Source organism: Grus americana, chromosome 4 (assembly GCF_028858705.1).
Source record: "Grus americana isolate bGruAme1 chromosome 4, bGruAme1.mat, whole genome shotgun sequence".
Classification (NCBI taxonomy): domain Eukaryota; kingdom Metazoa; phylum Chordata; class Aves; order Gruiformes; family Gruidae; genus Grus; species Grus americana.
The window spans coordinates 54,411,156-54,425,582 of NC_072855.1; the positions used below are offsets into that span (position 1 = coordinate 54,411,156).

Here is a 14,427-nt window from a genome sequence, read left to right on the forward strand (position 1 = left end):
TGTTAGCCAGGTGCCTTGCGGAAGGACTTCCCCACCCCACAGAGCTGAGAAGAGGAAGCCACACATGACTGCAGAACATCACTTGGAACTGACAGAAAGAGACCCAACAGCCGGTTTGTACGGTACAACTATTGCCAGTGCAACGAACACTCTCACGTAGCAAGGGTAAGGGTACTCACAGGAGAAACATGCTTCTAACAGAAACCAACTTCAGCAAGTCACTTAAAATCCATTAATTTTTACTCACACCTTTCCCTCCTCCCCTTCACAATACACTGACAAAATTCATAGCAGAAGCAAAGTCAATATACCTTGAAGTAAATTTGGGTAATTTATTTTCAATTATTTAAACACCTGGGCTTTAAAATAATACAACATTTAAAATACATGTGAAGACATACCAGTATTGGCATTGCTGCTCGCAATGAAACTTACAACCAAAGGTAAGCGATTGAACTGCACCACCTGCAAGGAGAGAGAACAGTGTTCAGCCAGCAGCTCTGCCACATAAATTCTTTCTGAAACAAGCAGCAGCAAGAACCACAGAACTACTTCTCAGCATATCTGTTTCATAAGATTCATAGTTAAAAACCACCAACAGAACTCACACCACAGTACAGGGAGCTGCATGTGGAAAGCCTGGCATTTCCCTCCCATGTTCTGCACCTAAAAATCTAACACCAGTGCCAACCCTGCGGAGTACACTACGGAGACCACACTCTCCACAAGTAACGTGAGGGTAGGCACATTTATTGCTCTACCGCTGTACACTGGCTGGTACATTATCTCCTCTGGCATTAACAGGGAACTGGAATCTCGAGCACAACAATAAGCTACCAGCATCAAGAGAATCAAAGCAATGTACTCAATGTGTGTAAACTAACTCATTCACCCATTTATTTTTCCAAACAAAGCTAGATGCTGTAGGCTAAACAGTTGGCCAGTTTACTGCAGTCATAATAAAAAGCTCTTGAGACCCCTAGAACTTGAGAAGGAGCAGAAACTTAGTAGATGATGGATTTCAGGACACAAATAACCAGTTTGTAAAAAGATGTGAGTGGTGTTTCAAAGCTTTCTAACCTCAAAGTCGTACTGGCAGCAAGATTAGCTATGAAGTAGGCTACATGTGCTTATTTAACTTTAGGTGTCACCAATTATAAACAAATACTGTTTGTAAAAGAGCACATAAACCCTTCCTAACAGATTCTGAAGGCCATATGAGCAGCATCTGCTTCAAGTTCCCGATTACTGCCTGTTCAGAAAAACTCGCCATTTTCAACCAGTGAATCTGTTTTGAGAAATGTAAGAGAAGCTTAATAATGCAAAAGTTTAGCTTTGCTCACTGTCCCGGTTTTGGCAGGGATAGAGTTAATTCTCTTCCTATTAGCAGGTACAGTGCTGTGTTTTGGATTTAGGCTGAGAATAATTTAATCACACACTGATGTTTTGGTTGTTGCTGGGCAATGTTTACACTAAGTCAAGGACTGCAGCTTCTCACATCACCCCGCTAGCGAGAAGGCAGGAGGTGCACAAGAAGCTGGGAGGGGGCACAGCCAGGACAGCTGACCCAAACTGGCCAAAAGGATATCCCATACCATATGATGTCATGCTGAGCGTATAACTTAGGGGAACCTGGCCGGGGGCACAATTGCTGCTCAGGAACTGGCTGGGCATCAGTCAGAAGGGGTGAGCAACTGTGTTGTGCATCAGTTGTTTTGTATATTCTTTTACTACTATTATTCTCTTCCTCTTCTGTCCTATGAAACTGTCTTTATCTCAACCCATGAGTTTTACCTTTTCTTCCTGATTCTCTCCCCCATTCCACTGTAGGGGTGAACAAGCAGCTGTGTAGTTGTTTCAGCTGCCTCCTGGGTTAAACCACAACAGCCATGTATGCAGTGAGAGAAGTAAAACACAAATACTTCAATAGCAGCCAAGTGCAAATCTAGCAGAGTTTAAAGCATATCTCTCCATTCCTCAGGAACAGCTCTGGTCATGGAGAACAGGCCACACTGAGGTTACTTACCTGGTATGTATTGTAATAGCAGATGATACTTTTGTTTTTAGACAGTCCCAGTTTACTGCCCTGATCTGTGGCAAGGGCAAAGGTGGACAGAAATCCAGGTCGCAGGGCATGTTCTGGAGCATTATCATTGGCAACTGGAACAAAACAAGAAAATTCTCATTTTTACATGGTATCTATGACTGCATCACAACTCCTTATCCGTGTTGGGGAACACATACCACGTGTTACATGCTTCTGCAAGGAGTACAGGACAACCTTCCTGAGCAGTACATCATTTAATATTCCATACATGATCAATGCTCATTATACCAGCATCCTCCCTAGCATGCCTAAGGTCTTTTCCTTTACAATGCACAGGCCTGTGCTGATGTTACTTCAGTTCTGTCTCCCTTGCTGTTTGCACCAATACCAACCTTGGAACTGATAACTGGCACTCTTCAGTACTCTTAATCTAGTTTACCCACGACATAAAAACATCTTAAACAGATACTGCAGAGATATGATAAAAAATATAGTATCAAAAAGCAAACAAAATTAAATAATGTGTGCAAAAGTTGGATGCAATTGCTTCTGAGCACAGACCAGCCAAGGCAACAAAATACCAATAAGCTCACTAGTACCTTGTATCAGCCTGTGAGTGACCTGAAGATACAAGCACCTTACACCAATCCCATTCACTGAGGAAAATTTCTGCGGCCTACAATTACAGAAGGCATTGCATATACACAAAGGGATAAATTTCAAGAGGTACATAACCAGCTTTTGAACTTGAAGTAAAAGCCTAATTTAATTCTTCAATTTTGGCTGTTCATGTATCGGGTGTGAACAGAGAAAGTTCTGCTGTACTTTTCCACTTCCTGCCGTTCAATCAGGATTTCAGTTGCAGTGCACAGTGAGAAGCTGCAGTTACCTTTGATAACAGGCACACCATCTCTGTCTGAAACTACAATGGCATGAAGACCTTCAACGCTGCAAAAAAATGAAGAAAAGACAACATTTTAAAAACAGAATAATTAGAGGCAAAGATTTTTTTTTCCTGCACGGAAGGGGAAAATGTGGGGAAAAACCTGATGCCTTCACTAATTTAATAGTCCACAGAAAGGGACTTGTTCCGTTTAGTACAGGTTGTCTCTTGCTCAGAGCAATAAAATGAAAACGACAAAAATAGATTACTGAAAATTGCACGGAACTCTGAGCTCCAAAAAGAGGGCTGATGCTACTAATCGAATCTCGTTAGCGAAGCAAGAGCCTCTGTACGTTCTCCTCACTCAAGGAGCGCCCGTTTCACTACATTCGCACCTTATCTCGGGCCGGAGCTGTTTAACGCCGCTAGTAACCGGCAATTACCGAACGGGGAATGATAAAGGCAACCGAGTCACGAGGAATGGGTTGGGTTTTTTTTTTTCCACTTCTCATTACGACACGATGAGCACGCTCCTTTTCAAACGAGCGAGTGAAAGGTTAGGCTGTCTTCATCTTAAGGTACTTCCAGCTCATTTAAACAACACAAAGAGAGGAGCGGGTTAGCCGCCCGCCTCTAACAGCGAAAGGGGCTGGCAATTAGCGGCTCCCCGCAGTCAGGCACGATTCAGATAATCGCCTTTGTAACTGGAAAGCGACTTCACAGCCAGCCCCGCCGCCCGGGCGCCGCTCCGGCTATTGCGGAACCCGTACCCGGCGCTCGCCCACCGCGGTGCAGGGCCCGGCCCGCCGCGCCCCCGCGTCAGTTACCTCGGCAGCTTCTTGTACAGAAACCTCTTCAGGTCCTGGGGGCAGAGACGGGCGGCACGTTATTTATCCGACACGGAAACCGGGCGGAGGGAGCTCCCTGCGCCCCGCTCCCCCCGCAGGCCCGGGTGCGGCCCCGGCCGCTCCCCGCCAGGCCTCCGGCCGAGCCGCCGCCCGCGCCCCAACCGCCGCCCAACCGCCCCGCGGAGCCGCACTTACGTCGGCCATAGCTGGGGACCTGCCGGCGCTGCCGCCGCCACCTCCGCGGGCCTGCGAGATGAAAGGGCGCCGGGTCACCCGCGGCGCGGCGGGAGCGGCCCCCGCCTCGAACGAGGGGAGCGGCGGCCGCGCTCCCTCCCTGAGGCCCAGCCGCCCCGCTGCCATAGCATAGGCCGCCCCCACCCGCCCGGGGAAGGGAGAGCGGTTGGGCCGAGGCCGCCGTCGCACCAGGGGTGTGTGTGGGGGGGGAGGGGTGGAAAGGGGGGTGCTGCCCGCCCTACCTGTCCGCGCGGCCGGCGCGCCCTGCGCTGCCGCTCCCCTCAGCGCGCACCCACCCTCTCCGCTGCGCTACGCGCCGGCACAGCCGCCGCCGCCGCCGCTTCCCCTTTAAGCCTCTGTCACATGACGGCGCAACCACCCTCCCGAACCCGGAAGCGCTTCCCCGCCCAGGCAGCGCCAGATTGGTCCCGCTGGCGGCCCCCGCGCATGCGCAGTCTCGGCTGGGGAGGGAGGCGGGGCGGGGCCCCAGCGCCGCCCCTGGCCGCGCAGGTGCCGTCCGTGGGGCCCCTGAGCTGCGGGCGGGGGGTTTCAGAGCGAGGGTGAAGAAATAAAAGAGATTCATGCAGAAGATGCCCCCGGTGTAACAATGGGAGCTGCGTCGCGGGTTTTCACGCCGCGTGTCAGAAGCCGGGGCGCCGATGAGATGTGCAAACCCCCCACGGCCGCCCTGCTCGGCCGCCAAAGCAGAGCTGCTGCGTGCCGAGCGCGCTTGGCACCTGAAGATTTTGCTTGGATGCCAATACCGAAGATTAAATTAAAAAATAAAATAAAATGCTCACCTGGAAATCGCCAGTGTTTCTGAATGTATAGGTCTGGTGAGGTTTTACAAAAGGCTGAAACAACCAGAGATAAGCTGCTTTCTTTTTTTTTTCTTTTCTTATTTTTTTTTTCAAGTAACAGAGGGAAAGCTCATCCGAAAGGGCAACTGTATTAGGGCATTGGGAACCCGTACCTCCTCCTCACGGTGTGCAGGCACGGCAATTCGCCGAGGACCTGCTCGCAGTAGAGAGGAACCTGAAGAGATGCCCATGAAGTTCTGATCTCTGGGCTTCTGGGAGCATTTTGAAAATGCTACCTGGGACAACCTCGGCCCACTCGTTTATTAAAATATTCCCTATCATATGCTGAAGCCAGCTTTTTAAAATCTGTAGGCATGACGCTCGGTGACAGATTTTACTTGTTTCCCTGTCGCGTTATGGCCAAAAGCTATGGCAAAGCACCCGCGAGAAGGCTCCTCTACTGCTAACGGGAACGGGAGTTTCGTCTCCGGTTCCAACGACAGCCTTTCCATACACAGAGCAAACTGGTACTGATGGGAAAAGTATATTCTGCACAAGGGACAACATCGTAACTAAATATTGTATTTTAATATTATTTCTAACAATCCGGAGAAACCTGGCACTCGGACCTAGTTCCTGCCAGACTGAGAAGTCTCACTATTATCCTGGAGAAGGATGGGGAGGAGGGTTTATTGTGCCATATTTCTTTCCTATATTTGTTACGTTTGTACTGTTTGCTCCCCAAAGTATCGCCATCATATGCCAAATGTAGCACAAAACATACTCTTGCCCTCTCATTTTCATCCTTTTACAGCGTTCATTACAAAATTCTATTAAAAATGTATATAAAATTGTCTCTGCTTCCTATTTAATGGATCTGTTACATTTCAGCGACTATAATGTTCTACCCTTTCTTGGAAACTTGTAGAAGAATCAAGACTGTTTAAAAAAAAAAAAGTAAAAAATTCAAATTTAGTTTTGTTTTACCTAAACAGTTAGAGAACTTGTAGGGAAATGTTCATCAGATGTGAACACTGAACTTGCTTGTGACTCAGGATGCTCCATAAATAGAACATACATCCATGCTGTATTTCAGCAGATGCAAATCATCTCCTTTCATTATGCTGGGTCAGCGTCACGCCAAGATTTTTCAATTTTCACAGGACTTTCCTGCTTGCTCTTTTAAAGGAGAAATCAAGAACCCATGCTTATGCTATCTTTAGTTAGGACCTATATTTAATCTAGAATTAAATAAAAAGAGTAAGCAGTTAATTCTAGGTAGCTGGAAAAGTTGAGGGATTTTTAGTCAGGCTGGACCTATATTTAATCTAGAATTAAATAAAAAGAGTAAGGAGTTAATTCTAGGTAGCTAGAAAAGTTGAGGGATTTTTAGTCAGGCTGTTCAAAGCCAGGGGTTTTTTTTTTCCCCTTTTCTTTCCAACATCTTATTTTAATGAGAACTTCACCTTCTGAAGAAAGATCATCTGAAAAGATTCAAGTACTCCACCCTCTTCAATTAGCATCTTGCTCATAAGAAAATTGGTTCTGAACTTTCCAGCAGATTATCTTCCCTGGTTTTGTTGAAGGAATGACATTTCTGAAGGAAAAAAACCTTCAGACTTGAGAAAAAAGTAACAGTCACGAGGAGAGAAACACCCACTTGGAATATTAAAAGCATGTTTGCAGGCCATATTTAGAGCGGGTTAATCTTTATGCTACAGGAAATAATAGCATCCTTCTGCGTATTTCAAAGTGTGCAACTATTTAATCTGTTCAATGCTAAGCAGCATTTTCCCACCAGTATAAACATATTAATTGTTTCCTTCTTTGAAAATGGCATTTGCAAAAGATAATTCAATGAAATGTAGCAGCCCAGGTCTCACTTTTAAACGGCTGGGACGTCTGCGTTGCCATAGGACACAGCCATTGCATGATTCCACTTTGCTGAGATACCGATAGGAACCTAACCAACCTAACGCAGCGCAGCATCCGCCCATGTACCTGCTTCTCGGCTGCAGCAGAAGGAACTGCAGGGCAGACATAACCCATCCGATTATTATAAGCAGCTTTGCCAAGACGGTCTCTTCACTCTGGCTTCACTCTTCTGGTGTTTGACGAATGCGTTATAGATCCTTTTTCCTCTTAACTAAAAGATCACCTGCAACCCCAGACTCGTTTGTGAATGGGAAAGCCCAGGTACTTGTTAAAGCCTTTGGAACAATTTTCTTCCATTAAGAAGACACAGGAGTACCAATGTGTACTTTGATATTTTGTTTTCATTAGTATAATTAGAATACATTCTGGACAGTTACAAAATCCGGGGAATCACGTCTTCTCCATAAATTTCTATTGCAAACTTCAAATATTTGGGTGCCTTTCCATTACTTCTGCACGCTTTTCCTATAATCTTAGTAAGGACACCCAGTACAGCAACCCTTTTTTGTAGTGGGGGTTTTTGTTGTTGTTGTTTCAGCAGCTTTTAGTTCTGCTTTGTGCCTCAGGCTTTGATGTCCACCTTGAGTGCTGGTTTAGCTGCTTAGTTAAAAGCCTGCAGCTAGTCTCTCTCATGTTACACCAATTCAACAGAGCCCATTTCCAGTGGGACAGTTTAGAAAAGGTATATATGCAAAATGATTTCTGGGTCACTGAGAGCAATAGTATTTCTAAAGTCAAATCCTGCTCTAGATCAGAAGGAATTCCCACGAAGTCAGTCAAGTATGTAAACTTTCAATTTAGGAGGAGAGTTGGGCTCCACATAAACTGATAGCGTTGTTCAAAGGTAGCAGCTTTCACAAACAAAAAATACTGCCCTTATTATGAACCACTTGGCATTCTCAAACACAAGAAACATTTTCTCCTGCATAGCACCGGTAAAACATAAACACATCAGCTACCAAACCTACAAATACCTCAACCCACTTTTGATAAATTTTAAGTACATTGTACTTAGCTGCTTGAAAACACCTCTTTGCATCGGCAGGTGTGGCTGCCGCTGGTTTCCACGTACAGGCCACTGAGTTACACGATATTGTATGTAGGAGCCGGACAGTACATGTGCTCATTTCTAGGAAATCAGTCCAGCAACATTCTGGTCCAGAGAAATGCATACCCTACCTCTTCCGCCCCGGGACGAGTGATATGGATCTGACCACAGCAGCATACTGCAAACTAGCAAAGCATTGAAATAGTTGGCAAAAGTGTTGAAAGGCACATAGCTCGTCCTTAGCAATATTTCCCTGTTCCATTTGTGGTGCCCATTGAGGGATTAGTGTTGGGACCTAGCCAGAAATAAAAAATAGTAAGAAAATGGAAGCCTCCCAGGAAAAAAAAATTAGGTTGTCTTTTTTTTTTTTTTTTGAGCTTTAAGATTTTACTATTCCATGTTTTCCTCTACCTTTCAAGTGAAAATTAAGGAAGCTAGGGATGCGTGTTAACCATACATATGCTATAAACTGTTGCAAGTACTAAAAGCAATGCTTATAATGGTCTGTACAGCATTTGCAAATACTTACTTCAAAAAGAGATTAGTGTAGTTCTTAGTTTTCTCAGCATTGCTTAGAAACGCTAAAAAACTACAACAGCTAACTGCTACTCTACACCAGATCAATATACCCCGACAGATATTTAGGAATATATGCCATTATATTTAAAAATACCAAGTTCCTCTAAGCTGGTAAACCTAGAAGATTTTACATAGTTAGAGATAAAATATTAAAAATTCTTGTTTCAACTCCACACACTTGACATCTGAATAGGAGGGATGTAATCATACTATTTATTCCATCAGTGAGACAAAATGTTGTATGGAACTAAATTTCTGAGATTTTAAATAGAAAGTCATTTAACTCGTATATACACAAAGTGTTCTTTCCACAGATATTTACATGGCAAATATGTTAGAGGAGAACCACTATGACTAAGTCTCTACAAGTATAGCATCCTTTCTGAGCTATTCTCTCTGCTGAAAGAATTCACGGAAGCTTTGAAGTAAAATCTAGACAATTAAAGTTACCTATATTTCACAGTAGGTAAAGAAGCCATTAAATGATATTTCAGCATAAGGTTTCTGGAAACAGCTACACAGTAGAGTTTTACATCCACCCCTCTTTTCCAGCATTCATGGTGAAACTAAATCTCTTCTTAATTTACAAGAGAGATAACAGCATACATAAAGATGTACGTGTATAATGGTAGTTCATCCTCCTCGATAGAGGCTGGTCAGCCGTTCTAGTTCTTTGCAGTTGTCCATGGACATGGACTCTGCTTTCTTTCGGAGACGGTCATCTCGATATACTTTTGCTCCATAAAGTAAGTCTGTTTCTTCAAGGGAAGAAGAGAAAAGATTTTTCAGGTTAAAAACTGAATACTTTGCACATGATACATTCCTTCTCAGAGCTGTCCAAAATGCCTCAAATTTAATCCTCACCTTTTCCTGCTGTCTATTTGTACTACCCACAGACACTACCAAAACAGCATTTCATCTTTTTGACCAGCGAACGTGGTAACAGCCTTCCAGCACCCTCGTGTTTCATACAGCAGTATCGGATTAAAAAACAAACTACGCCCCCCCCCCCTTCCATCAGACCTCATTAAACAATACATATATAGGCCACACTCGGTGATCTTGCATATTATTGACAGCTCCAGCATCTTGTCTGCGCCCAAAAATCCATCCTGAATATTAAGCCCATTACTTCAACTGACGCTGCTTCAGACTGCCAGTGTTCAGAGGCATTAATAAAAGAGCTCCCTGTATTATACTGGCGTTCAATAGCTTGACATTGTTTTAGTTCTATAAAATCTTTTTCAGCCCTTCAACTCAAAATGGATTAGCAAGGCATTCTTAAATGTCAATCAACACTGGAAAGATTTTAACTGTCAAGGAGATCCAACACACAACATGTATTTTAAATCCGTAAACCCACAAAATCAGCTGTTTCTATAAATAGAGACAATCTGTTAGGGGCCGCTTTCTCAAAATCAATTTGGGTAGTTTTCACAACTTGATAAATTGCAAATAGCAAGCAACATGACAATCACCACCTTCAGGTAATTTCTCATCTTTATACTAGGGTCAGATGTTTCTCCAGTCATCACATTTTTCCTAGTAAATACGTACATACAGAATCACGGCCTCCTTGCAGTGTCCAGGACTCTGGTCATGCTTTAAAAAGTAAGCATGTCAAGAATAAATGCTAAAAAATGGGAAAGGTATTCTTTCTCCTCTTTCTCTCCCCAAGTGGAAACTGTGTATCAACAAAACCTTTTCAAAGATATGTAGACAGTAAATATATCACAGGAGACACAAATATAAGATGCCAGTAAATCTAAGTGTAAAGACTGGGTCAATAAAAGCAAACTATCCTTCCAGATCTGCAATCCACTGAAAAAATATACAAGTAATATGTGCTCTTTTTATTGTGCTGGATCATATATTGTCTTAATTTTTTTGTTAACAACCATGTATCGTTTTTGTAAATTATTTTATTATAAGATCACCAATCATTCATCTAGCAACCACCTGTAGATTAAACATTAAGTATTCATTTCATGAAGAGTGAACATAATCAAATGTTTTAAGACGATCAAAGGACAACCTAGTTGGAAAAATACAGGAGGTTTTATATTTGCTTATGAATTATACCCTAAAATTCTCTGACGCTTTCCTCTATTTGAAAAATTCGGGAAAAATTATTCTGATCTAATCTAGTACTCTGGGCAATAATCTGAAAGTTTCCCCCCGAAAGTACTGGTATTTCTCTTGCATACACATGACCCATCAGCACAGGTTTCTGCCCACAGGTCTCTCCTGGGGGCAATTTGTAAAACTAGAGATTTACTTGCGCACAAGCAATGTGTACTCACGAGTAAGGAACGTAACGCCTCCAGGAAGCATTAGGCCTGCTGTGCACGGGCAATGCGGCTTGTATTTATGTATGTACAGGCCAACTGTAATGACTGTGCACGGTCCTGCTCAGGCGTTTGACTAGCTGTGATCCCAGGCTGTCATGTACAACTGGGAGAAACTAAGGGGCCATCTCAGCTGGAAGGCGAAGAGTTGCACAGGAGCACACGATTTCACTCAGAGAACAGCATTCTGTTTGCTTCTGGTCAGTTTACTGACAGTTCATGAACAAATTATTTATCCAGTAAGATATTCATGAAGTTTACCAGCTGAAGAGTTGAAACCATCTGGTTTCAACACTGATGTCATTTTAGCAGCGCTGTTCTCACAGAGCATGAAAGGCTTGTGAAATGGTCACAGATATATAATAACAGGTTAAAATTGCTGATGATTTGGAGATGGTTGATGCAATTCAGTATTCTTATGCTTTAACACTGAATTCTAGGCGCCTGCAAGAAAATAGCTCCTTATATAATATTAAATTAGATTGGAAAAATAGACAGTAGACTAAAAAAAACCTCCTGTTTTTAAGGTCTGATATAGCCAAGGTATCAAGTCCAGAACTGGCAAAAGATTAAGCGCTGATTTACAATTTATGATGTTTTACACGACATGCTGTGTGTCCTTGGTTGCCTGGAAAAGTAATGTTTGTATGTACTGAGGTCCAAGGCAGATTATTTTTTCCTTCTCCAGAAACACCAATGCAAGCTTTTGTTTTATTTATTTATTTATTTATTTATTTAAAAGCATCTAGGGAAATGAGCTATTGCCATGATAAAATAATGTGGAAGAGATTAGAATTTTTAGCTTTCATCCTTAACTTAGAGCAATTTCTTTCTCATTATGAATTCACTGTACACTTTAATTTTCTGAGAAGCGGTCACGGATAATAGAGTAGCAGGTTAAAATTGCTGATGATATGGAGATTGTTGTTAGGTTGCTGGGTAAAACACAGAAATTAAGTGATACTAGCTGGGACACTTTCAGAAGTGAGAAACAGTAGGGAACCTTACACTTGCTTTCTCATTCAGGTATTTTAATAATACAAGCACTTCATTCTTGCCTGAGACAATCTTTTTTTATAGTAATGCATGCTTTCATGAAATTACACATATTACCAAACTTACTTTGTTGCCTCTCCTTCCAACAGTTATTACGAATGTTGGACACATAATCCTCTTCCACACTCTTTTCCACTTTCTGTAATGACACTCCTTTGTATTCATTTCTAAAGTCCTTGTTGACATAATAAACAACACCCAAGTTTTCTGTCTGCATTTTTATGGTCTGTCCTGTACTTCTGCAAAAAAGGAGGTGGGGGGAGAGAAAGACTAGATATTAATTTGATTATTTTTACACCACAAATACACTTTTAAAAAATATTGCTATTACAGAAGAATTTGCCGTTTCAAGACAAGTTATGAAATGAATGGCTGTATAATCTGCCAGAGAAAAAAATTACTACGTTTACCTCCACATTAAACTCCTGATCCTTAAACACTTCATCTTGAAAAAAACCCAACACTTTAGTAAGACACTTGTTTCATACCTCTTAGCCAAAAAATAAGCTTTGGTAATAGAAAATTACATTCAAACTCAACACAAAGAAAAGCAGGTCACTATTCTGTAGCAGCCCAGTACAGACATCTCCATTTTAAAGTGTTTTCTCCCAGCCCTGACAAATCCATTTTCCTGCTGGCATTCTATGGATTAAAAATCAAAGATTGTGCCCAAACATTTTGGCAGAGAAGTGTTTATAAGCATCACAACAGCTTAGTAGCAGAGGGGAAAACCATCACACTCCAGAAATAAAGAACAATAAAAAATAAGAGAAAAGAAACCTTTCTATTGTGGGGCTGAGAGTTCTGCAAGGAACCAAGGACCTTTAAAACAGTTCTGGCGAGCGGGTTAAGTCTAGTAGCTAGTTGCATGCTTGATGAAAGTAATTTATTTCTCTCAAGGAAAGAAGACTTCTATATCCTACCATTCAAAACAGGTAGGTTTCACTATCAGAACTGTTTGCAAGAAAGCGGAGATAAACTATTTTACCATCATCTAGAATGAAGCAAAGAACAGACAATTTCCCCAGCCCTCATCTAGTTCAAAACATAAAGATGAGAAAGTTGCTTTCAAGCACTGCACTTGCCACAAGCACAGATAACCCCTAAAAGAATAATGAGCCTCGGCAGGTTTCGGGATTTGATTAAGTATGTTGGGGATGCAAACTCCTTTGCAACATGCTATGTTGCATGGACCCGCCGCCTTGTATTACAAGATCTCCTAAGCTCCACGTATTGCTAACCTCTTTTCTCCATTACATTCTCACAGCATGTTCTTAGTACCTAACTTCCAAGTTTTGCTTTGCTTAACTTCTGCTTCTTCTATACTTTCCCTCCCTTTCCTCACTGTGGGAAATCAAGGACCAACTAATGGAAGGCTCTCTAAAACCCTTCTAAGTGGGATAGGGTGATTACAATATCCTCCCCTCTGTTTTAAGCTAATGTAATTGAGCGCTACTTACGATCTTGGGTATAAGGCGTAAGGAGGGTTAGACACCATCAACTGGCTCAACAAGGAGACAAGGATCAAGACAATAATAGGCATCAGCTGAATGAACATAGAGAAACCTCCCTAAGAAACAAAACAGATTCAAGTATTTCATAAATAGCATCAAGTGAACAGGTAAATTTGACAAGATTTCATCCTAAGTGTGATTTTCTGCTTTAAGCATTAAAAGCTGCTAGGAAAACTATAGCTACAAAGCTGCAAACTCTGTGATGTTATCTTAACTTTCCAGTGCATAGACAATATTCACGGAGTGCTCAAGCTACAAGAGTTCATGGGTTAGCATGTAGCCACAAGCAATTACCAAATGAATGGCTGGATTGCGTTACATTGTATGCCATGATTTAGTCTCAACTATACAGTGATATGTAATTATTCAGGACCATATATAATTCATATATATGAATGTTGAGCCTTAAGTGCTATTCTTACCTCAGCCCAAATAATTTTTGAAATGCAGACAAGGATTAGTGACAAGAATTAGTGGCATATTTAGGCTAATACTACCAGTCACTAGTAAGATCGTGACATACAACAATAGATTTACAAAACCAGGCTATTATCTTCTCAAATTCGCATGTCTATTTACCAATCAGTAAGACTACCACCTGCCAAAGCTTTAAAACATGTAACCGGCAAGTACAAATCCTCCTCTGCAGTACAGAGCTCCTGTACAATCACATCGCTGAAAGCGACTACCAGCAAACTTCACAATCCACAGTTTAAAGTCAATGGTGCTTAAACATACATCACCCCTCTCTTCCTCCCTCTCATGTCCACTCTGACGGTGCTGATTAGGATGACTGTAGCCAGCACGACCATTGGAAAATGAATGTACACTACCTAAGGAAAGAAATACCCACATTTAAATCATGTTAAAAAAACTATGCAGAGGTCACTACAGAAGCAACAACGTAAAGCATTTAACCTTATTGCACAATGACACATAAAATAACTCAACTATAAGATATTTTACAATTTCAAAGTTGTTTAAAATAAATATTTTAAGTTCTAATACAACTGATTTGTTATTTCACGTACCACAGAATCACCATACTAACCCTGAAGAACCGAACTCACATTTTTGGGATTTAGCAACACTCAGAGGAAAAATAAATTGTGATGCAGATTAAAGAGTTGGGGTC

General features: G+C 42.1%; 2 protein-coding genes across 5 annotated transcripts in view; both read right to left on the minus strand.

Moving 5' to 3' along the window:
• LAMTOR3 (late endosomal/lysosomal adaptor, MAPK and MTOR activator 3) overlaps positions 1-4,375 on the minus strand; it is a 6,535-nt gene extending 2,160 nt beyond the window's left edge. The window contains exons 1-6 of the mRNA XM_054823708.1: positions 4,255-4,375; positions 3,974-4,024; positions 3,758-3,792; positions 2,937-2,995; positions 2,027-2,160; positions 402-465 (exon numbers count right to left, since the gene is read on the minus strand). Coding sequence (XP_054679683.1) covers positions 402-465; positions 2,027-2,160; positions 2,937-2,995; positions 3,758-3,792; positions 3,974-3,982 — 301 coding nt within the window. The 5' untranslated portion in view covers positions 3,983-4,024; positions 4,255-4,375. The remainder of the gene's footprint in view (positions 1-401; positions 466-2,026; positions 2,161-2,936; positions 2,996-3,757; positions 3,793-3,973; positions 4,025-4,254) is intronic.
• A 2,694-nt stretch (positions 4,376-7,069) lies between these two features.
• The window catches only part of DNAJB14 (DnaJ heat shock protein family (Hsp40) member B14), a 28,354-nt gene continuing 20,996 nt past the window's right edge, over positions 7,070-14,427 (minus strand). For all 4 annotated transcript variants that reach the window (XM_054824017.1, XM_054824018.1, XM_054824020.1 and 1 more), the window contains 4 exons: positions 14,031-14,125; positions 13,239-13,348; positions 11,845-12,017; positions 7,070-9,132 (listed from right to left, as the gene is read on the minus strand). In XM_054824017.1, coding sequence (XP_054679992.1) covers positions 9,008-9,132; positions 11,845-12,017; positions 13,239-13,348; positions 14,031-14,125 — 503 coding nt within the window. In that variant the 3' untranslated portion in view covers positions 7,070-9,007. The remainder of the gene's footprint in view (positions 9,133-11,844; positions 12,018-13,238; positions 13,349-14,030; positions 14,126-14,427) is intronic.